The sequence below is a fragment of the Scophthalmus maximus genome, chromosome 22 (genome assembly GCF_022379125.1).
Source record: "Scophthalmus maximus strain ysfricsl-2021 chromosome 22, ASM2237912v1, whole genome shotgun sequence".
NCBI classification, from domain to species: domain Eukaryota; kingdom Metazoa; phylum Chordata; class Actinopteri; order Pleuronectiformes; family Scophthalmidae; genus Scophthalmus; species Scophthalmus maximus.
In genome coordinates this window covers 2,440,459-2,464,035 of record NC_061536.1, presented here as the reverse complement: position 1 = coordinate 2,464,035, position 23,577 = coordinate 2,440,459, and the positions used below count along the sequence as shown (strand labels likewise).

The following is a 23,577-nucleotide window of genomic DNA, read 5'->3' as shown; positions in this document are numbered from 1 at the left end:
TAAAGCCTATTTGGGTTCATTAGAGAGTGTTTACAGACTATGCTGGTCTATTGAGGACTCCCGAAAGACAGGTTTCAAAGAGAACGACGACTATCAAAGCAGTGAAGAATGAGATATCCTGACTTTTAGTTCTTATGGACTCAGTAATAGTGTCCTTCATTTTGCTCACAGGCAAAAACAAGGAAAGGGACTTCAGAATTAAACCAGGAAACTCAAGAAAACACAAACACAGGGGATAACAAAGGTAACTTAACTAAGGCCAAGACACAGGGTGAGGTCGAATTGCCCTTCCCATCTACTATTCCTTGACCTCAGTGGAAAACGTCATATGGGTCAAGGAAAGGTGTAAAGAAGGACTGATAGGAATTAGGAAAAGCCGACAGGCGCTGAATCCGACTCGACTTTGACTATATTACGTCATCATGCGACAGTGGATGTTATTGACGTGCGTCTGCCGTGGTGAAACTACAAATTTGCGAATATGGCCTGGAAAAAACACAGCGGTTCCATCCAGTGTTTTACCACTGTGAGACATCAGATGCAAATGATTCATATGTAACAGTAACTTACATGATGACGTGAATCTCTTCTGGGTCATACACTTCTACTGCTATTTCGGACTCAATAGTTTAAGGTTCTTGCATGGCGCGTCATGTTGAATATTGCTGCCGCAATGAATTGTGGGGCGTGTCTATCTCCTTTCCCTTCGCATAGGAAGGTGCAGTGTACCCTGTGCATTTAGAGAATCATCATGGCTGCTGATCAAATACTTCTGGGTCACTTCAAGATTTAGGAAACTTCCTAAGCCAATTTGACAATTCGACCTCACCCACACTAGGAACACTGCAGAATATAATCATAAAAAACACAAAGTGACGAAATAGTCCATAACCAAAATGCTCTTAAGTTCATGATCCTCCAGGACCATGACAGCTACTCATTTATTCTCCTTGTACTGCTCAAGCAAGGCCACATGGGGAAATAAATTGTTGACTATTAATACAATATCATTTTCTTAAAGTTTACTCACTGAGGATCCAACTAAAATCAACCCAAGACATTTTGACGGTGTTCACACAGAATAATCATGATCCAGCATTTCCACCACACAATCACAGAACGAGCATTTGTCTTCCTTATTAAGGACATATTTGCACAGAATGGAATTCATGAAACAGTTCTGATTTTGTTAGGGGAGAGTCAAATCAATATTTCATGTTTTATCTGGGTCTATGTTTTATTTTATTTGTTGTTTGAACTTAGAAATACCTCACACATAGAGAGGAGCAATCTTCTTGTCTCACTGTTGAAAGAAAGTAAATATACATGTCTTTTCCAAAACTTTATCTAAAAGAACAAACTAACCACATCAGTACATATTTCTACTGTCATGTTAAACTCTTTGCTATCAAACTGCCTATCACAAAGAATACTGTGGTACCGGCATGTCACAACACACGTGAAGCTCGCAAATATTCTGGCAGCAGCAGATGGGGTAACGGGTGAACGACGAAGAACCATAAATAAAGTTAAAACAATGTGGAAATGAATGAATCATTGAATGGATGGATGACTCACCTACTCCAATAACATTGCCTTCATTTCTTTTTAATTCTATAAAGCCACGACAAAGGCTGACACGATGATGGGAGATATTGGATCTGACTGTGGAACCCTCAGCTCAGACTGCCGGGTGTGGCGTCCCCGCGGAGAGTCTTACAACGGCTGATGAACAAACTATTGTAATCTCTTTTGCCTCTAAAAAAAAATTGCCTGTCATTAAATTCTTGACTGCGAGACTTAATGACATTTCTGAAATTGGAGAGAGATCAAATTTACCGTTGGCGACTGAACTGAAGAAATCCTATGAACACACAGGCAGCCTCTCGTCTCTCACTTCCAATCGATGCAAACGTTTCTGGTGGGAGTAGGAAGAGAGCTTGTGGGGGTGCAGGCGGTCATTCTTTAAGCTTGGGGTGACAAAAATCGTTGCACGCTTATATTGTTTGTATTCATTGAACTCATTCAGTAGTGGGAGTGTTCACGTCGTTTATTCATCATGAGCAAGGGACCGGTTGGTGGGGGGTAAAGGTTTACAGAACAGGGATACTGAGGTCAAAAACAAAAAGATCTTGAATCTTTAATGCTGCAAGTGCAGCATGTTGAATAAAATCAGGAGAAAAAAATAACAACAAATGCCACACAATGATCGTTTAATTGCTGCGATGTTGACTTTCAATGGCGGTAAATGTGGAGAGCGGCTCTCGGGGCTTCCCTGAGGACTTCAAATTTTTGTTGACTGGAGAAAATCATCACATTATGCAAAGTGGTGCTGCAGGCCTTGACTGTAATTGCACGCAGCAAAAATATTCTCCTGTGGGTAAGTACCACAGCAGAATGGAGTACAGTGCTGAATACTTTTCAGACGGCTTATCACATTACTCTACATATGGCGCTTCGTAATGACCGATAATCACAGAATATGATTAGTGCTTGTAAACAGCTCAGGTGATCGTCACTGGGAATGAAATGCCATGTAACAGCTGTTCAGGTCGGGAGATTGTGTTGGAAGGGTAAACTTTGTTAGGAAAGGATGAATGAGAAGCAATAACTGCATATTAGTCTTGAAAGCCCCACAAAGGAATATAAGACAGGACTGGGTGGCCTCACCAGGATGGTGACGTTCCATTCAAAAGAGCTGAGGAGCGGATATGATGATGACAAAGAGCTGTACTTCCCCCGTGTTCATCTTCAAGCAAATCCGATGCAACGCATGAGGCATGTGTGGCAGTTTGCTGCAACCTTGACCCCCTGCTGAATACACTGACACGGTTTATTGTTACAATTCTTGACTGTCCATTCTTCACATGTTTCTGTTACCGCAGCTTCGATTAGTGTCTGCTCCCCTTTGTGTACAAGTCACGTGGCAGAGCGACATCGATGTTTGCCAAGTGCAGGACGGATGGCCTGGTGTGATACGCCTGTGGTGACAACACACAGTGACTGATACCTATAGTTTACATGCTTCTATAGATCCTCTACATCCTTGGGAGCAAACCGGATGGATTCGGGGCTTTAACAGCTCGATCGATGAAGTGCATTGGCACATGGGTTGTAATAATATGCATGGTCTGCACGGTTTCCCAGAGGAAAATTGTTGCGATACTGTCAGGCTTGAGCAGGAACTGGACCCAAATGCAGAGGTGGTGGAGAGAATATTTAATAATAAAACGAAAACCAACTCAAAGTGTCCACAACATGTGGCAAAAGCTGGTCAGACCTAAAAACACTGGAGCCAGGGGGAAGAACACAGGTGGGACACACGAGGAACAGGTGCAGACAATCACAGGGGCAGGAGACAGGAAATGCAAAGACACCAGAAACAAGACACAGGAAAGGAAGTGCAGCAACACAAGGAAAAGGACTTCAAAATAAAACAGGAAACAACAACAAGGGATCAAGAACCTAAGGGGAATAAAAAAAAAAATAAACAGACTAAAGAGTCCACTGTAACCTAATAGTTCATGATCCTTGCAGATCATGACAGATACATTACGTTTGTTATCATGAGCTGTGGGTTTTAAAGATGGCGAATCTGTATTTACCATGAGGATGGGCAAATAAAAATCCTTTAACGGGAGCTTTTAGGTGTGTGGATCTTTTCGTTTGAAATGTCCTACAGTTTGATTTTAACACCGATCGCACCTTGGAAACCTTTTGTATAGACTAATCAGGGTCTGGGTTTTCCTTTGTTTTTTTTAAGTCAGCATGTCTTTGGACTGTGGGAGGAAGTCAGAGAGAACATGTAGACTACATATAGAAAGGCCCTGGGTGTTTTTTGTCCGAACTCGGATTCCTTCTTGCTGCGAGGCAACAGTGCTGACCAACACACCACCCTGCAGCCCTGGTACTAAAGTAATGACATACAGTAAATGAATGCTCCAAGAAAGATCCAGGCTGCAACTTATGAGTTCAGCTTAGATTGAGGGATTGCCTCACATCAATTTAATGTGAGGCGTTACTGTTATTTCATTATTTATGAAATAGGTACTGAATTAATTGATCTATTTATTGATTTCATTATGTTTCATTCCACTGGCACTTTTATTTAAATTAGAATAACATGGCATTTTATATAAAACAGCAAACCAATTCCATCTGTCGATTCCTGTCCTATTAGAGTATTTTAAGAACCTGCATACCTACAGTAAGTTATCTGAACACATTTTGCATCTGGTAAACTGCGGCCTTGGTGGTCTTTTGTTTTGTGCTGTTGTTCTGTTCAATTGTTTTAGTGCCCACCGCTTTCTTGTGAACTGGTCTTAGACACTTGGATGTGAGATTAGGAGGTAGGCTAGTATGGGAGTTGTAAAGTTTTCATTGAATTTTAGCCAACTTGCTTCCTGTTGCTGAAAGCTGCTTTTACCTGACCAATTTATTCATTTATATTTTTGCATTGTAAAGATTTGTATCTTTTAATATGAAAGCTGCTTTCTGATCTTATGTATTCCAACAACATTTAAACAAGTGATAGGCGGCTGAGAAGGTGCGACTGTATCACGTGGCCTATCACATCTCAGTTAGGGAGGTGCCAGAGGATTTGGCTGAACCAGTTTTCAGTTTCATTATCATGTGTTTTACAATGTATTTGACTATTATTGGAGCATCCTGCCCAGATAGACAGATCTGAAAAAGCCTGAAATCCCAGAATTCCATAAGTGAACATGGGGCGAACACTGGACCTGAATAATGGTCATAGCTGAGGAATGAAGGCCGTTCAGAATGTGCCACAGAGAGAGAGAGGAGTTCTAATTTTAGAAGCTGATGATAAGCGGTGCTCCCTGTGGGACAGGGTGATATCGAAGGAATGCATGCTGACTCTGTTGCCATGGCGATTATAATGCAGCTTGGATATCTCCTAATTAGAATGCAGGGATGTGAAATAAAAGGAAGAGAAAGAGGAATAACATGAACTGAAATCATCATCATCACAGCAATATGAATCAATAGCTCCTGCCCAGTGAAGGCATTATTTGGATGGAGTGGTGGAATGGGTGCACTCAGCTCTCAGAGAACTGAGGGCGGGGGGAGGAAGGCAGGATCACAGTGCAGTGCTCCTTCTTAAAAAAGTCCTCATGCTCAAGTCTGCACATCTTAATGTTGTTTTAATGTTTTTCTAGCATACAGCATGTGTGAATTCTCTTCATATACTGTGTAAAGGTAGGGAATCCCAGACATTTTATTAACTTCACACGTACAGTAACTCGAGCTGGACAGAGAGTGATGTACAGTAAGGCCTAAGGCCAAATTGATCCCTGTGTAGAAGCAGGGCTTTCCTTTCCAACCTGGAGAAAAAAAATGAAAAGCTTCAGCTCTCATTTATCTGTGTCAGATTATTTCAAATTAAAAATTTGATGAATAATTGATTTATTCATTAGCTGGATGTGACATCCTGAGGAGTTAATAAAAACGCATTTTCTAAAAATGGGTCTGGAAAGACATTCCCCGGTACAGTAATTCATCATCTGGGTCCGGCTTTACACCGTGTTATTAAATTCAGTCTCAACGGTGCAATATTCATCAAGTGAAATACAGAGCAAGAGGGCCAAGTTAGCCATACACAGTAGAGAACATAAAATAACAGATTTCTCTGTAAGAGTTTAGTTTGATTTGGCTTCCTGATATATGGATCACAATCTACAGAATTAAATTGTTTTAAATATTATTTTTGTCCACTGCCTGGACTTGACGGCGGTGTTGGTTTGTCTATTTCCATTACTTTGAACATAGTAAAAATGGCTGAGATTTGGCTGGATAATCATGGTCCCCACAGCCTGAACTATAATGACTATGGTGACCATTTAACATTTGTTTTAACCACATTATCAAGTCCCACAGTTTTCTCTGACACTTATTTTGTAAATGAACTTGTGAACTATTTGGCAGAGGATAACGCTCTTGGCGCCCTCAGTTTCCTCTGGTACCAAGGCATAAATGTCCTCTTGTATTCGAAAAAGATTAAAGTCGACAAATGTCCATGAAATTTGCAGAGCACATTCACGCTCCCAAGAAGAGCAGGAAAATGTATACTCTACTGTATTCTCTCTGACCTTTCATCAGGCGTCATCTTTTGAATTTTTCTTTTATTTCTTGTGGTAAGACTGAAAATGAGGGATTGCACTACTGTCATTAGCGCATAAAAAAAATGATTGTGGGGCCATGAATTAATTATATGTGGGTACTGTTCATGGCCACAGCTTAATGATCTTGCTCCTATGTTATGAAGTCGTGGCCTATCCACATTTTCTGTCATGCATCAGAGTACTCCATTGAAAAATAAAAAATAAATGTGAGAGGCTGAATTTGTCCTTCAGATTTTTACAGATTTTTCAGAAGATGCTATGGAGGTATTTCTTATGCACTGTGCATGGGGGGGAGGAAATACCTAATTGGTTTCATTGTTTAGCAAGTGTTTGTCATTATCTGCCCTCAGGAGCAAAAACCTGACTTTTAACTTGAAATAAATAATAATGTGACGTTTATCAGCTTATATGAAACATTTTGGCCATATTGCCCAACCCTGCTGTGTCCTAAGTTTTCTGAAAACATCTCAGTGTAAATCACAGGAAACAAAACCAGAATCTCTGAACTCATCTTTTGATCTTAAACCTAAGTGTCTTATTGTATGTGCACAGCAAAAATCAAAGCTGGGCAAACCCTTCTGGAGGAGACTTCAAATATATACATAAATGTGTGATTTTTGTTTTACTCACAGCCTTTAAAAATCTTCATGGGGCACTTTAAAAACAATGCTCTCAACCATTCAATTCAATTCAATTCAATTTTATTTGTATGGCGCCATATCACAACATACATTGTCTCAAGGCACTTTACATAGTGAGGTCAATATTACAATATTGCAGGGAAAACCCAACAAATCCCACAATGAGCAAAGCACTGCAACCATGACACCTGCAGGGAAAATTTGCCTGCAAATCAGCACTTCATGTCCCCTGATAGTCATTATGTCTCCCCGAGGAGGCCAGAGAGAACTCTGTGTCTCTTCTCGCGTATAAAGTGGCAGAATAATTGTCGTAATAGTCTGGAAAAGCATCCTTCTCCCTGCGGGGACTGTTTACCCTATTGCATTTGTTTCCACCCTGACATAAATGGCACTTGTGTCCTCAGTTGACCTCTCTTACTTGTCCCCTATGCTGTGGTGATCTCTGCTTGTGTTCTCACTGTATAAAGAAAATGGCCACAAGAGGCTGAATCCGAGAGAGAGCGTCACTGAGCCAGAGGTCTCAGAGGTCACGCTACTGTTAAGATGGTTTCAAAGTCTGCTGCACACTCTTACAGAACCCCAGAGTTCTTATTTTAAAGAGTTTGTCCGCTAAAAGCCTAATCTTGATGTAAGTGCACATAGGAACTAAATGGATGGGTCGCTGTGAGTCAGCACCATCTCCTGGTACCGCGCACAAACTATTTTTCTTTTTTAATCATCAAATACTAGGTATCTGGATTATCTAGGATCATGCAAGATCCTAGCCTAATCATTTGTTTTTTTCTTACCAGCAGAAATAATCTTGTTCAGGCTTTTCCTCTGCATTATGTCATTGTAAATGGAATATTTTTGGACAAAAAATATCTGAAAATACCACCTTTTGAGATTAAACTGAGCTTTTTTCCATACATTTTACAGACAAAAATAATAATCGATAACGGACTGAATAAACACATTACTTAAATATGATCTGTTGGCCCCTGGAAGCCTCCACTGCCGCCTTGCTCTAGGGGTGCACAGCACTGGAAATGAGTGAAATACTTTAGCAAACCAGATTTATTCTTGCAGTCACAATCTGCAAATACTGAAGAGCAGCAAAACACACAATACAGAACACCCACATTTTCTGTTTCCATGCCAAACTGTAAAGCAGCTTCTCCACATAGAGACCATACTTCTACCATGAGTTTTGTTTTTATGTAAACAAGTTTTAAGGATCCAAACTTGTAGATAAATGAAGAAAACTTTATTGATCTTGAGGGAAATTTGGGATTTCTATGGAATCTTCACTTAATTCACATTATTGTTTCATAAAAATTTTCCACAAACGACCAGTAGCAGTACTGATGAATATTCAGCCAGTTAAACTCTAATCACACCAGAAAAAGAGGAAAGGATCCAATGTGATTTAGATTATGTGGTTAGAAGATTAGTCTCTGTCTTTCATCAGATGCTGGCGAGACACAGCGAGGCGTTGGTGCCTCCAAATCCAAATGAGTTTGTGAGGGCGACCCTTCGGCCCCGGGTCCGCCACGGCTGCGCTGTGCAGGGAACGTAGTTCAGGTCAAACTCTGGCTCGGTGCGGTCCAGGTTGAGAGTCGGGGGCAGGACCCCGTGGTAACAGGCCAGAGCGGTGAATGCTGCCTCCAGGGCCCCTGCCGCTCCGAGCAGATGTCCTGTGGCTCCCTTTGTGGAGGAGACTGCCATGCTCTCAGTGCTCTGCTGGAAGAGCCTTTTGATGGCAGCATTTTCGGCCGCATCACCCAACGGCGTGGACGTGGCGTGAGCGTTCACGTATGTTACATCTGCCGGTGAGACGCCAGCATCTCTGAGGGCTGCAGACATGCACCTGTGGAGACAGTGGTCAGTCAGTCAGAGGACAATTATGCTATTTTCCAATTTGGATCTCACCTGATTGGTGGAGATAAAAATGTGTCACCTGAACGCCCCATCCCCGTCTGCAGTGGGTGCAGTGATGTGGCTGGCATCCCCTGAGAGCCCATAGCCCAGCACCTCAGCGTAGACCCGGGCTCCCCTCTTCACTGCGTGCTCCAGCTCCTCTAGCAGGAGCACCGCGGCTCCTTCGCCCATCACAAAGCCCTCTCTCTCTGGATGGAAGGGTCTCGACGCCAGCTTGGGGCTGTCGTTCCATTTGGTGGCGAGGGCGCGCGCCCTGGCAAACCCAGCCATGGACAGAGGCCCCACGCATGATTCGGTTCCCCCTGCAACCATAGCGACCGCATCCCCGTGCAAGATGAACCTAGCGGCATCGCCTACGGCGTGTGCCCCCGTGGTGCATGCTGTGGACACCGCGTGATTGGGACCCTTTAATCTGTGTTTGATACTTATGTGCCCAGCAGCCATGTTGACAAGGATGCGGGGCACAAAGAAGGGGCTCACTTTGCTGTAGCCCTTCTCCTGGAAGGCAGCAGAGGTGCGAGCGATCTCCTCCAGCGACACCATGCCCATGCCAACAGCCACCCCTGTACTGAGCTGTTCCTCTGGGGACTTTGGGGACCACCCGGAGTCCTCCAGGGCGAGCTGAGCGGCTCCCAGGGCCATCACAGTCGCCGGGGACATGCTGTTGATCTCCCCACGAGAGGCGAACCTTTCCACGTTAAACTGACCCTCTTCAGTGCCTCTTGTCACTAGAGCGGCCACTTTACAAGGAACAGACTTGTACTCCTCAGAGTCCAGAGCAACTATCCCACTGTGGGCTTTAACCAGATGGTCCCAGGGCAGAGCGGTCCCTGTCCCCAGAGGGCAAACCAACCCAATGCCAGTGATGACAACCCTCCTCCTCTGCTGTCCAGAGCTGCAGCGCCTGTAGTGTTGGTTTGGACAGACACAGGCACTCTTAAGAAGAAGTGCCCTCACCTTCTGTGGTCTCAGCTGGAGTTTAGTCCAACAGGATGGTGGTAGGGCGGACATAGTGCTACCTCTGTACACGCCCGCTTAATATGAGAGAGATAATTTCACAAAACGAAAGCGGAAATATTTCCCTGACACGTCTGAACGCACAGTTGACAACCAACTCGACGGGGCGCTGCTTCCGTCAATGCGAGAAAAAAAAAAAAACGCGCAAGCGCACCGGCACGTCCTCGAATGTGCCTGTGACTTTGGATCGTCTTCACATGCGCCACACGCGAACGACTTGTGGAATATTCACTAAAAAAGGAAAATGAAAGTGACAATACTTAAATTCACATTTCATAGAATAACGGACAGCAAAAACAAACTACAATTTACACTATTTTCAAATGCTACAAATATTCCGGCGGTGACGGGGCAGCTATTTTTTTTTTTGGTCCCAGGACCCAAAACATCAAGTTAGCCGCAGCAGCTGAGTTAGCGTCAAACTGGGAAGAACCGTGGTGTTTTGGGAGTGAGGAAAGATTAAATATATATATTGATATATTGATATATATATATACATACATACATACAAGTATGGCTGTGTCGCCGGCGGTCACGACGCTGTGCGACAATTCAAACGAAGTCTTCCTGGACGTCGCCAAGTTGCTGCTGACATACGCGGACAATATTTTGAGGTGAGCTTGTGAACGGAGGTTGTGTTCGAGGGATTCTGTACGTTACCAGTAAACTACAACTGGAGCTCATGTCACGTCAACACGCGGGGGGAAACTCCAGCTGTACACTCTGTTTGTTAAAGCAAAAAAAAAAAAAAGAAACCCTCTGTTATACAACACAGCTTTGCTTTTTGCTTCTTCTTTTTTTTGGCCCTTAATGTGATGACGCCCTGCAGGTGTCTGCAGGGTTTCCTGGTATGACTCACGAGGAAGCAGTTTTTAAATGGTGTCGATGGACTCCCAATTCTTATCACACTCTTTAAATACACGCAGTGGAGTTTCAACATGTACACGTCAAATGTCTGCATGTCCTGCAGTGGTAAACAGGATATTGACAGTCATGTGCAGTCGCAACAGCACCGGTCAACCCCAAGACACTCGTTTGTAATGTGTGTTAATGTCTTATAACTGAAGGCATAACTGAGTGTTTGTTTGTTTGTTGTTGTTTTTTTTTTTTTTTAAAAGCCTTGAGAACAAATGATGCCACCTCCCCACAGGTGTCCCAATGAGGAAAAGTACCGGTCGATCCGCATAGGAAATCCCACGTTCTCCGCCAAGCTGCTGCCCGTCAAAGGAGCCGTGGAGTGTCTCTTCGAGATGGGATTCGAGGAGGTCAGAGTCTGCCACGTGGCCACTACCAGTAGCTTGAAGCCAAGCCTTCCGCATTGTGTCACCGCCACGGGGGACTAATACGCCCGGTTGCTCCTCCTTTCAGGCCGAAACCCACTTGGTGTTCCCCGGATCGGCGTCGGTGGAACAGCTGAAGCTCGTCAGGGAAACCATTGCAGCGGAGCGGGATCGGAGGCTGCGAGGAGGTGGACCGCCTGTCCGTTCCCCCAGTGCCCAGGCTGCTGCAGCAGCAGAGAGTCCAGCTGCTGCTCCTGCTGCTGCTGCTCCTGCTCCTGCTCCTGCTCCTGCTCCTGCTCCTCCTCCTGCTACTCCTGCTCCTGCTGCTGCTGCTTCCAGCCAGCCTGTTTCACCACCTCTTCCACAGCCATCATCCTTGGTAAAGATGCTTCCAATCCCTTGAAACTGCATAAGCTGTGACTGAATATTTTTGTCGCATTCAACTGCAGTGTCCTCACAGCAGAGGCTGAACACACCATAACACTCCTAGATCAGTTTTCATTTGAAAATGAGAATTTTACAGATCTAGGATGGACAGATTCTAGTAATTAGAAACTCCAGTGAATGCCATGCAGTTCGCCAGATAAGGGAGAGACAGCGAGATGAATTAACAGCATTACAGCATCACAAAGTCATATGTGTGTGTGTTCAACTTTAATAATGGGGCCCTTTTGATGTGTTATAAAGAGCAGTTGAAATGTGCCAGTGAATCAGTGCCAGTCATTTACTTAGCAGCTCTGAAAAAGATAGTGCTCAATGTTAGTGATGACTTGAATTAATAAAATATAAATATATATATATATATTTATTAATTCTTGGTTGGTGACTGACCTGGCTGTTTTCTTGTCTTGTTTCAGGAGAGCAGTATGAGCTTCTTTTTGACTCTCCAGTCAAACTTCCAACATGTGATGCTGTATGAAAACCTCGAGCTGCAGCAAAAAGCTCTGAGTCACATCCCTCACCAGGAGCTGTCCTCCGCTGCTCAACACAAGCTGAAGGAGGCTGAAGAGGCCGACCCAGGTGAAGCCCCCTCAGTCTCCCATATATTTCTGTCGTTCTGTCTGTGAGCAAACGTGAATGTTATGCTCCTTTACACACAGATTCAGGGTGGCCAACTGACATTTTTTCTTTCCTCTTTGTAGATTGTAAACTTGGAATAGAGGAATTCCTGGTACTGGAGTTACTCAGGTGGTTCAAACACGACTTCTTCTCCTGGGTGAACAGTTTACCCTGCAGCCGCTGTGGAGGCTCCACCCAGAACGGCAACTCCCTCAGTCCCAGCACCGACGACCTCCGCTGGGGAGGCCAGCGAGTGGAGAACCATTACTGCCAGGGCTGCAGGCTCTCCACCAGATTCCCCAGGTCTGTCTGTCTGTCTGTCTATCTGTCTGTGACATTTTGTCTACTTCCTGTTACTTAAGTGAGTGAGTTTTAAGGTTGTATTTAATATTAAAATGAAGATTAGGTTGCTGAGAAAGTTAGACAGGTTAGGCAGTCAAATTACTTATTTTTCCCACAAACAGGTACATTGTGAATGGATATGATCACAAAACCAATTGATCATTATAAATTGCTTGCATGATTTCTCTACCAGGTACAACAATCCGGAAAAGCTGTTGGAAACCAGGAGGGGGCGCTGCGGGGAGTGGGCGAACTGCTTCACCCTGTGCTGCAGAGCCCTTGGCCTCGAGGCCAGGTATATCTGGTGCAGCACAGGTATGTACATGACTGACTGATGTGGGTCTTGCTTTGCTAATTTGATTATCTGCACAAAAAGGAAAAGATATACATGTTTTTTATTTTTTATTTGAGTTATTACTTGAAAACTCTTCAGTTCCCTCAACTGTCCATTCCTGCTGCTCCTCTTTTCAGCCTCTCTCTGAACCACTCTGTTTTAGCTCCTGTCTCTTTATGGCCCAGTGAAGCCCAGTCTGCTCTGATCACTTTTTGTGATTGGTCAACCGCTCCAATGCATGGAGGTAGTGTTAGAACTTAAAGGGGCAGTTAGCGATTCTGGAGAAAGCTTGTTTCTCTCTTTGTAGTTGTGATTTTGCTGCTCTGACCGGGCTGCGAACCCTCGGTATGGGAGTCCGACGCACTAACCACTGCGGACTTGCAGCGTGGAGAGCCAGCACGTCTCTTCAGGTTTCGACGAGTGATGTTTACAAGCTGCACTCACAGTGTTGTGTGGTTCGGTTTACAGAGCCTGGGCTGCTCCAAAAACCTTTTTTTGCAAAATGTGTATTGCTTTAGAATCGCTTACTGCTGCTTTAAAGGAAGAGGATTCTATTCCAAACACTGAACCAGTTTTAAATATTTTGCCTTGAAAATAGAACAAATTTAGGATATTGAATCCTAATTTTATCGTTGGTTCACACATGAGTTTGACTCATTATGTAACATTACATTTCTCATTAGATTTCTCAAGATCTCAAAATGTCAGTATTGGCTTTTGAAAGCTCTAAAATCTTCTGTCTATTATCAAAACTGTTTGTGTTGTTTCAGACCATGTGTGGACAGAGATCTACTCAGTCGCTCAGCATCGTTGGCTGCACTGTGACTCGTGTGAGAACGTCTGTGACAAGCCTCTGCTTTACGAGGTCGGCTGGGGGAAGAAACTGGCCTATGTTCTGGCCTTCTCTAAGGACCAGGTCAGAGAATTGGACACACTACTATTACAAATATTATGTCCTTAAAGGATATTCTATATTTTTTGTTCTTTTTAATGTATCCCATGAATAGACTAAAACCTACATAGGGTTAGTCCATCTCTCAATGGTGTCCACCTTGCTATGACTGTGGAACTCACAATGAATCTTTAAAAATGGCTCACAAATTAAACTACTACAACTGAAGATTAATACACATTTTTAACGTCAATGGAGGTCTTTGGCACAGAGAAATAAGATCTGCCAGGCTTTGGATACACACAGTATATTACAACGCTCATTGTTCATAAAAGCTTCAGAATGTGTATTGAAATAACTTTGATTTGGTGGCCGGTTTTAGTTTCTCAGTGGATTTATTTTTTGTAAACCTAAAACATTTTTAAAGATGCTTTCCACACATTTGAAACCTGCATTGTTTGCATTCATATTCACTTCCCAGCAGCCAATCCTTGCTGTCTTTATTGAAGCATAGTGTTATTATCTATAAAGGGTGGTTTGAAGAATTGTAGAAAACTTAATCTATTTCTGTATGAAGGAGTCTGGACATACACATCTGTGAATATATTCAAACTAAATATAAGTGCAAAATATGTCCTATTATTTATATATAATTTCCAGTTTATTTTTGTCTGTAGCACCTTAATTGAGGCAATCAACAAAGATCTGTACACTGATTGCTGTTGTTAAGACATGAATTCTCTTCAACGTCAGTTCATGTACTCATACTCGCACTGTGTGTGTGTGTGTGTGTGTGTGTGTGTGTGTGTGTGTGTGTGTGTGCATGTGCGCGTGCTTGTGATGCAGGTGGTGGATGTGACGTGGCGGTACTCCTGCAAACATCCAGAGGTTTTGTCGAGAAGGACCAGTGTTCAAGAGGCCTGGCTGCTTCACACCATTAATGGGCTCAACGCCTCAGTAAGTCTTAACCCCTTTTGACTCTGCATGTACTAGAAATCACTGTGGGGACTCTGATGTTAGCCACCTTCTGTCTGCGATACTGTAGAGGCAGCAAGTCCTGAGTCCAGACAGGAAGAAGGAACTGACAGGGAGGTTGCTTGTCGAGCTGGTGGAGTTTATTTCCCCAAAGAGGCCAAAACCAGGAGAGCTGGGGGGACGCAACTCTGGCTCTCTGGGCTGGAGGATAGCAAGGGGGGAGACCAAAGGAGCTGAGCCAGGGTCTTCAACACAGGTCCAGTATATTATAAAAGGTGTTGTTATGGAGCTTACTCCACTGTGAATGTCAATCAGCTATATGTATCTACTAAATACACATTTCAATAGACCCTTTTTCCATCAGCTAAATAAACATGCTATGAAAAAACAAAAAAAGTCCATCAACTTTTGGCCTTCGATCTCGACATGCATTCACAATGTATGTGTGGTTATAACATGGCTATTATTTCTGTTGCACTGGGCAACAGTCCCATTGCTTATGACAACACTGTACCCAGTATATATTTGTTAAGATTAAGGACAGAACGAAAATACATTGACACTAATAAAACTAATAAGAAATAAAAATCACGTAAAAACATTAAAAAAATATAAAAGAATTAGATCAGCGATATGAAAGGACGACATTGCGTAAAAGCAAATAAATACATATAACAGCAATAGAACAATAGATTTTATTTCTTTAAATGGATTAAAAAAGGGAAATGCTTCAGTATACGAGCTTATGGGGAACGCCGGTATACATTGTCCGTCTGTATGTGTTTATCTCAGGAAGCAGGTTACGTGTTTACTCCCACTGAGAAAGAGCGGAGCGACCGATTACTGCACGTGTGCTACATTGCCTCCAAAGACCAGTACTGTCGACTGTCCAGCAGCTCCGAGGTCGTTCGGGGGTGGGATCAGTGCGTGTGGAAGAAGGAATCGGTCTTCAGAAAGGTGGAAGACGACTGGCAGATGGTACGATCATCAACAAAGCCATGTTTTTTCACTTCAGTTCAGATATATATATATATATGTATATAAATACATAGGTGTTTTTCTTTTAGTTTTTTTAATATCCTGTGATTTGTAATTACAAAAGTATTCTTAATGATCTCACGGTGTATCAATTTGAAAACAGTGTTAACTTCAAATGAAGCCAATCTAAGTGCAAATTGTCTTTGAATATACAGTGGTGTGAAAAGGTGTTTGCCCCCTCCCTGATTTCTTATTTTTTTTGCATGTTTGTCACACCTAAATGTTAGAGATCATCAAACAAATTTAAATATAAGACAAAGATAACACAGGTGAACACAAAATGCAGTTTTTAAATGAAGGTTTTTATTATTAAGGGGAAAAAATCCAAACCTACATGGCCCTGTGTGAAAGTGTTTGCCCCCCCCTGTTAAAACATAACTTAACTGTGGTTTATCACACCTGAGTTCAATTTCTCTAGCCACACCCAGTCTGGAAAAGGTTATAAAGCCATTTCATAAGCTTTGGGACTCCAGCGAACCACAGTGAGAGCCATTATCCGCAAATGGCGAAGACATGGAACCTTCCCAGGAGTGGCCGGCCGACCAAAATTACCCCAAGAGCGCAGCAACGACTCATCCAAGAGGTCACAAAAGACCCCACAACAACATCCAAAGAACTGCAGGCCTCACTTGCCTCAGTTAAGGTCAGTGTTCATGACTCCACCATAAGAAAGAGACTGGGCAAAAATGGCCTGCATGGCAGATTTCCAAGACGAAAACCACTGCTGAGCAAAAAAAACATTCAGGCTCGTCTCATTTTTGCCAGAAAACATCTTGATGATCCCAAAGACTTTTGGGAAAAATACTCTGTGGACTGACGAGACAAAAGTTGAACTTTTTGGAAGGTGTGTGTCCCATTACATATGGCGTAAAAGTAACACCACATTTCAGAAAAAGAACATCATACCAGCAGTAAAATATGGTGGTGGTAGTGTGATGGTCTGGGGCTGTTTTGCTGCTTCAGGACCTGGAAGACTTGCTGTGATAAATGGAACCATGAATTCTGCTGTCTACCAAAAAATCCTGAAGGGGAATGTCCGGCCATCTGTTCGAGACCTTATGCTAAAGCGAACTTGGGTTCTGCAGCAGGACAATGATCCAAAACACACCAGCAAGTCCACCTCTGAATGGCTGAAGAAAAACAAAATGAAGACTTTGGAGTGGCATAGTCAAAGTCCTGACCTGAATCCTATTGAGATGCTGTGGCATGACCTTAAAAAGGCGGTTCATGCTCGAAAACCCTCCAATGTGGCTGAATTACAACAATTCTGCAAAGATGAGTGGGACAAAATTCCTCCACAGGGCTGTAAAGGACTCATTGCAAGTTATCGCAAACACTTGATTGGAGTTGTTGCTGCTAAGGGTGGCCCAACCAGTTATCAGGTTTAGGGGGCAATCACTTTTTACACAGGGCCATGTAGGTTTGGATTTTTTTTCCCCCTTAATAATAAAAACCTTAATTAAAAAAACTGCATTTTGTGTTTACCTGTGTTATCTTTGTCTTATGTTTAAATTTGTTTGATGATCTGAAACATTTAGGTGTGACAAACATGCAAAAACATAAGAAATCAAGAAGGGGGCAAACACTTTTTCACACCACTGTATATTCAGCAATTTCAATATATATAACAGCAGGAACAATTCTGGTCACAGTTTTATTTTTACACTGGAAATAATATTTTTTCTGCCTTGACACATCAAAGTCCATACTGCAACTGATATTATTATTTAATGATTAATCTGCCTATTATTTTCTCAATTAATTTGATGTTTGCTTGATTTATTTGACCAACAGTCCTAAACCAAAAATATACTTAAGCTTCTTTCATATTCAATAAATATATAATAAATGCAAGTACAAACACTTGTATTTGAGAAGCTGCAACCAGCAAATATATATATATGTGTATATATATGTATATATATATATACATGTATATATATATATATATACAAATTGGCATTTTGCTGGAAAAAACTAGTTAAATAGTTAGAAGAATGTTTTGTGATCCATTAATCGATAAATTGACTTAACACCCCCCCCCCCCCCCCCCCCCCCCCCCTTCCGAACATGAACACATTTTCAGGATAATTAAATGTATGATATGTATAATTGTACAAATGTCAATTTAGTCAAAATACCAGGAAAAGGGGTGTGTACATCTTTGAAAGGAAGTACCCTCTGTTGGGCACCAGCATCGAAGCAAGAACTCATTTTCACAAGCTGGTGTTTCAAAACATAAATGGAATTTCTCTTGAATATGAATTACATTTGGTAAAAGTATAGAAATATCTAATGAGAAGAAAAAATGCAGTAAAATATTAAGGGAATACAGAAGACGAGCTGTATGTGTTTTGACCTGTGTTGTCTTTGTTAAGGTGTACATAGCTCGAACAGAAGGCTCCTCAATGGGACGTATAAGCTGGAAGTTTGATTTCTCTGCAGTGGAAATGAAGGTGAAGTCCGTCTCAATCAGGGCCAGTAGCCAGACCTTCGACACAGGGAGAGTCTGCTGGTACTTGCAATCAGGCCAGACCACTACCGAATTCTCCGGAGGTACAGTCACGCAGTAGATCATCAAATCAAGTCCTCAAAAATGTTCTTGTATGACATGATCACCTCGTTGTTATTTCCTCTCCTGTGTTTGAACCATCAGATGGGAAGATGCAGTCGTTTCCCAGTCTGTGCGGATCCTCCGACTTCATTGTTGAAGCACAACTCTGTGATGGATCGTGGCAGCACTCTCAGCTGTTCAGACAGAGCCTGAAGGAGACAGAAGAGCCCTCATTTGAAATCCTCATCCATCTAGAAGATGCTTAACAGTTGCTTTACTCAACAAAAAATTGGATCCATAATACTGTTTCACTCTTGGCTGCTCTGATGAGCTCAGGGCTAACTGGTGGAATTATAGTTAGAACTATAAATTTATGTATGTTGACAAATCACTGCAATAGTCAAAGGTGTCGGTCCTCCAGGATGATTAGAAATGCATTCTACTACACATTCTAATCTTTGATGGGACTATGGGCCAAATGAGCTAATGAGCTATGAGACGTGCATTCTGAGACATAGGGTTTTACCTGTAAACCCATAGAGTTTTTATATCACATACCTCCATTGTGAATATGTCTGTAATTTGTGATTATATGGACAGATTTCACACCGCAAACCAGAGCTGAAACCCTAATCAGCTCTGGTTCTCTCCAGTGCTCTCGTTAGTAGTAAAATGTCATTATTGTTCAGTGTATTATTTAATGGTGTGCAATGGAATTGTTATATTTTATCATCCACAGCTACAGACTTGTGTGTGTGATTCCAAATGAAGCAGAATAATGTCCGCATTGGTGTAATGGAAGGAGTTGGAGTTAGAAAATGGTGTTATAATAAAGATATTTTTTTGCACCGGGGTGAAATCATTTTCCTATTTGACATTCGTCAGTTTACGTGGCTGTTATCTTCATTAGCTCTGCATCTAAACCTCGATCTTTCCTAGTTTTGGGGTATGTTCATTCAGGAAGATGTTTCACACATTTGATCAAATCAAAATCACCAAAGACGACGATGCAGTGGAGAGCGCAAGGCATCGAATGTCTGCCAACTGCGCATGTCTATACAGATGATGTCCGGGAAGATCCCATTTCAATCTTCAATAACTTTTTTAGACATAATCAAACCACTGCCATTATACAGAATTACAGCCATTTAGTATTTCACGCCTGAGCACGAAAAAAAAAAGGACTAAAGGTTTGCATTTTCAATAGCTCACTCATTTCAAACCACCTCACATGTCTGTGACATCCTCTCATAGCTTTCACAGCTGTTAGTTTGTGAAAAAAGGCCTAAGCAATAGCAAAATGCTCAATGTTAAGGATGCTAAGGGATTTGCTATGGCCTTTTTCACAAACTAACAGCTGTGAAAGTTGTGAGAGGATGTCACAGACACGAGATGTAATTTGATGTCAATAAATTCAGTGAGCTATTGAAAATACAAACCTCATTTGCATATTAAAGCAAAACGCTCACTGATGCTTCACATACTGAAAGCGGTGGGAGGATGTCAGACAAATGAGGTGCATGTGTTACAGGGCCCTCTGCATCTGTTGCAGAGGGCCCAAAATAAAAGTTTTAATAAATGGAAACGAAAACAGATTTACAATGTCCAAATTAAACCAAGAACACAATACGACCAAGAGCGTTAAAGTGTCAATCAGGGCCTTTCTGTGTGGAGTTTGCATGTTCTCCCCGTGTGTGCGTGGGTTCTCTCCGGGTTCTCTGGCTTCCTCCCAGAGTCCAAAGACATGCAGAATGGGGTTAGGTTCATTGGAGACTCTAAATTGACCGTAGGTGTGAATGTGAGAGTGAATGGTTGTTTATCTCTGTTTGTGGCCCTGTGATAGGCTGGCGACCTGTCCAGGGTGAACCCCGCCTCTCGCCCAATGTCAGCTGGGCGCGACCCTTAAATGGATAAAGTGGTAGACGATGGATGGATGGATGGAATACATAGGTAACTTAACTAAAAACCTAAACACAAGGACAACCACAGAACACAATCACTAAAGCAAATGAAGCAAAAATACTCCACAACCAAAACAGCTTTTTCACAAACTAACAGCTGTGAAAGCTGTGAGAGAATGCCACAGACCTATAAGAGGTGGTTTGATGTCAATAAATTCATACATGACTGAGCTATTGAAAATGCAAACCTTCAAATATGCATATTGAAAGGAAAATGCTCACTGATATATATGCTATGGAATTTGCTCATTGCGAGGGGCAGGCAGCCACCTCTCATCCAAAGTCTGTTTTCTATTGGTTCCTCAATGGTGAAGCGAGCTCCCCATTGACATTGACACAGCAGAATCCCTTCAATGCTTTCGTCGCAGACTGAAAACTCACCTGTTCAGACTTCACCTTACTCCCTGAATTAAATATTTCAAACACAAAAAAATTGCACTTAATTACAAATAGCACTTGAAGCACTTTTTGCCAATTTCATGAATATTTTTGTTCTTATTAATTCTTGCACTTCTGAGTAATATCTTCATGGTTGAATAGACATATTGTAAGTCTCTTTGGATGTCAATGACAATTGACAACTCAATTTTATTCACCATGGACTTTATACACCAATGTTAACACTAGTGAAAGCAATCAAGTAATAAAAAATATATTTCAAAAGAATCCGGTTAAAATGAGACCAGAAAAATAATTACTTCAACTTCTGGAAATTAATTGAACCAGAAATGATTTTGAATTTAATGGAGATTTTTTTCTACAAATAGGCACAGCCGTGGCCAAGAAATTTGCCCCTGCATCTGGCAATATTTTCCAAATGGGAAACATCAGCCCTGGCAAGCTGTTTATCAAACCCAGCACCGAGGTGCCAGGGCAATTTTTTCAGCACCAAGTCTGGTTGCGCAGCCACTATAACAAGAACGTGTTCCAAACACAATACCATGGGAATATCAAGTCAAAATACGGTGTGTCTGTTATAACTTGTGTACAATGTGGTCTACAGTATGGGGGTGAAACTGATAACACATTAGAGTGAGGTTCACTCAACACGGGCATAATCTCTCAATTAAGAAAGAGGCACATTTTTTAATTCATGGATGGAATTCTATTAGAACTACAGCAGTACAAAGTGACACAAATTAGAATAAAACTCAAAGACAGAAAGCGGAGAGCATCTGGACATCCAGACTGAACACCATAGATCACAGGGGGCTCAATGAGAAGTGGTGAGGGGTCCGCAGCGAGGGCCAGTCGATGGATAGTACACTGGGCCCCCTTCAGGGGCTCCAATCCCCTTTATCCAAAACTGACCCAAAAAACTGATCAACACATCAACAACATAACGACTTGAGGTGGTTGATGTGAGAGATACTCCGTGCCCTTCGAGATTTGCTTGTAGGAGTCCGAAATTGAATGTTACAATTGTCACTGACAACTTTAATCGGGACCGTAATGTGGCTGGAACGATGGCTGCCGGAGGTGAAGGTGGTTTGTCAGGCTCCACTATCGTCCTTATCCTTTTAGCCTGCCTCTCCTTGCTACCGCTCGCTGCTATAACCTGTTCTTTTAAACAAAGTACAGGGACAAGTTTAAAACCAAGAGGTATTTTGAACAAGCACAGAGATGATGGCTGGTGCCACCTGGACAATGCTTTCAATGTGAAAAATTCAGAAAAACTAACGCCAAAAAGGGCAGACTGCTTTGTATCCTTGAATGAAAGACCGAGATTGAACTTCCTTGGACACATTCTTTGTAATTTACTCGATCACCAGACAGAGCGGATATTCCCGCTGCACACCAGACAAACAACACATGCAGAAAAGATGCAAATGGCATCAGGCAACAGGTTCCATTTTTTGGACTCTATGGTCAGCATAAGCCTGCAACATCTCATTAAAAACCCTGAAATCAATCAACAAAAACAGCCTGTGCATAACTGAAACATTAACTATCACTTTCACGTAAATACACCACAAACAACCTAATCACATTTACACAATGATGGGCTGTGGGAAAATTCCTGCACTGGAAACTTAACAGAATCGATTTATTTATTTATCTTTAACCTGGTTAAAATTCAAAAAACTCTTGACGTTTGGCAGATTACATATTCCCAATGCAGCCGGGCACACTAAGGATCCATGGAACAGTCCTGTCTCATTGTTCTAGTGGAAGGTGTGTTACTGAGCTCCGGCGCATATGGAGAGTCAGACAACCAGGCCATGATCATCTCTGCCACCAGACTGGGGTCTGAAGGACATGACATCATCAACAGCAGAATCTCTAAAGTATACCAGCAACAGAATTTCAATGCAACTTGCCGTGTTTTTCTGGATTGTTATTACATGGCATAATACCTGGCTCCATGTACTTTGTCATATTAGTACCAGCAGTTAAAAAAAGTACCTAGCAGAGAAAATTACAAGTTGCTTTCCTCTAACACACTCTCTAAAGTAATATAACACATTTCCTTAGATGGGCTTTACTGTCTGCATCTCAGACAACAAATGATTATGGTTATTATGAAATGCTTTGAGAGAGTGGTACTAACCCACATTAAAGCATGCAGCCCTCCTGACCTCGACCAACATCACGTCGCATACAGGACCAACATATATATATACACGCACACATATATATACACATACATATAGACATGCATATATATATATATATACACGTACACATATATATACACATACATATACACATGCATATATATATACACAAACATATATATATATACATGCATACATACATATATATATACACATACATATATATTCAACTCCATTATATTTGAACATTGAATAACTTGTTTTTTGTAAAAAAAAAAGAGACAACTGTATCATTATATCTTTACATGCTAACCGGTGCAATATGTTAGGTTATATATTTATTTAATCTGTAAACAAGTCATCAAGCATCAGAGGTAAACATGTAAATAAAAAACAATTAAGTTCGACGACAAAGTCAAACAATTGATCAATAATTGACCAATAACCACAAAATTTAAATGTTTTGAATATGAGGAAAAAACTTTGTGTAATTTATTCAGTTTTCTTTTTGGATTTTGCACATTGTACTTTTTTTCCAGCAAGAATCCTCTTGTACCAGGTCAGTGACGTGATTCAGAAAGTTTTAAAGTACTATTTATTTATTATCATTTATAAATAATTTATTATCAATAAATCATTTTATTTATTCACTATTTATTATTATCTTAAATGTATAATCTGTTTGTGAGTAGAGCCTTACTGACCCTAACCCTGAAGCCAAGTCAAAAGATTTCAAATGTTCACATTTTGATAAAGTTAAGTCATTTTCATTATATAGTACATGAAACATGTAATTAAAATGCCTTAAAGCAAAAACAACAAATTATGACTCCATTTAATACTGCTTACTAATTCAATATTTA

The 23,577-nt window shown here is 41.7% G+C and overlaps 2 protein-coding genes across 2 annotated transcripts; one reads left to right on the top strand and one right to left on the bottom strand.

Moving 5' to 3' along the window:
- Positions 1-7,822: 7,822 nt before the first annotated feature.
- oxsm (3-oxoacyl-ACP synthase, mitochondrial) lies at positions 7,823-9,863 on the bottom strand. Its single transcript, XM_035620789.2, has 2 exons — positions 8,724-9,863; positions 7,823-8,633 (listed from the first exon to the last, which is right to left on the bottom strand). The coding sequence occupies exons 1-2, from the start codon at positions 9,713-9,715 to the stop codon at positions 8,231-8,233; spliced, it is 1,395 nt and encodes a 464-aa protein (XP_035476682.1). The 5' UTR covers positions 9,716-9,863; the 3' UTR covers positions 7,823-8,230.
- Positions 9,864-10,200: 337 nt separating this feature from the next.
- On the top strand, positions 10,201-19,048 carry ngly1 (N-glycanase 1). Its single transcript, XM_035620786.2, has 12 exons — positions 10,201-10,335; positions 10,840-10,986; positions 11,090-11,380; positions 11,859-12,021; positions 12,144-12,363; positions 12,596-12,717; positions 13,507-13,652; positions 14,475-14,585; positions 14,674-14,859; positions 15,396-15,581; positions 18,020-18,197; positions 18,298-19,048. The coding sequence occupies exons 2-12, from the start codon at positions 10,852-10,854 to the stop codon at positions 18,459-18,461; spliced, it is 1,902 nt and encodes a 633-aa protein (XP_035476679.2). The 5' UTR covers positions 10,201-10,335; positions 10,840-10,851; the 3' UTR covers positions 18,462-19,048.
- Positions 19,049-23,577: the final 4,529 nt, after the last annotated feature.

Bases quoted from the DNA above. Each gene is read 5' to 3' on its own strand.
- oxsm (XM_035620789.2), bottom strand. From the start codon at position 9,715: ATGTCCGCCCTACCACCATCCTGTTGGACTAAACTCCAGCTGAGACCA. The intron at 8,634-8,723 runs GTGACACATTTT...CTGTCTCCACAG, and splicing joins GACGGGGATGGGGCGTTCAG to GTGCATGTCTGCAGCCCTCA.
- ngly1 (XM_035620786.2), top strand. From the start codon at position 10,852: ATGATGCCACCTCCCCACAGGTGTCCCAATGAGGAAAAGTACCGGTCG. The intron at 12,718-13,506 runs GTATGTACATGA...GTGTTGTTTCAG, and splicing joins GTATATCTGGTGCAGCACAG to ACCATGTGTGGACAGAGATC. The intron at 14,860-15,395 runs GTCCAGTATATT...TGTTTATCTCAG, and splicing joins AGCCAGGGTCTTCAACACAG to GAAGCAGGTTACGTGTTTAC.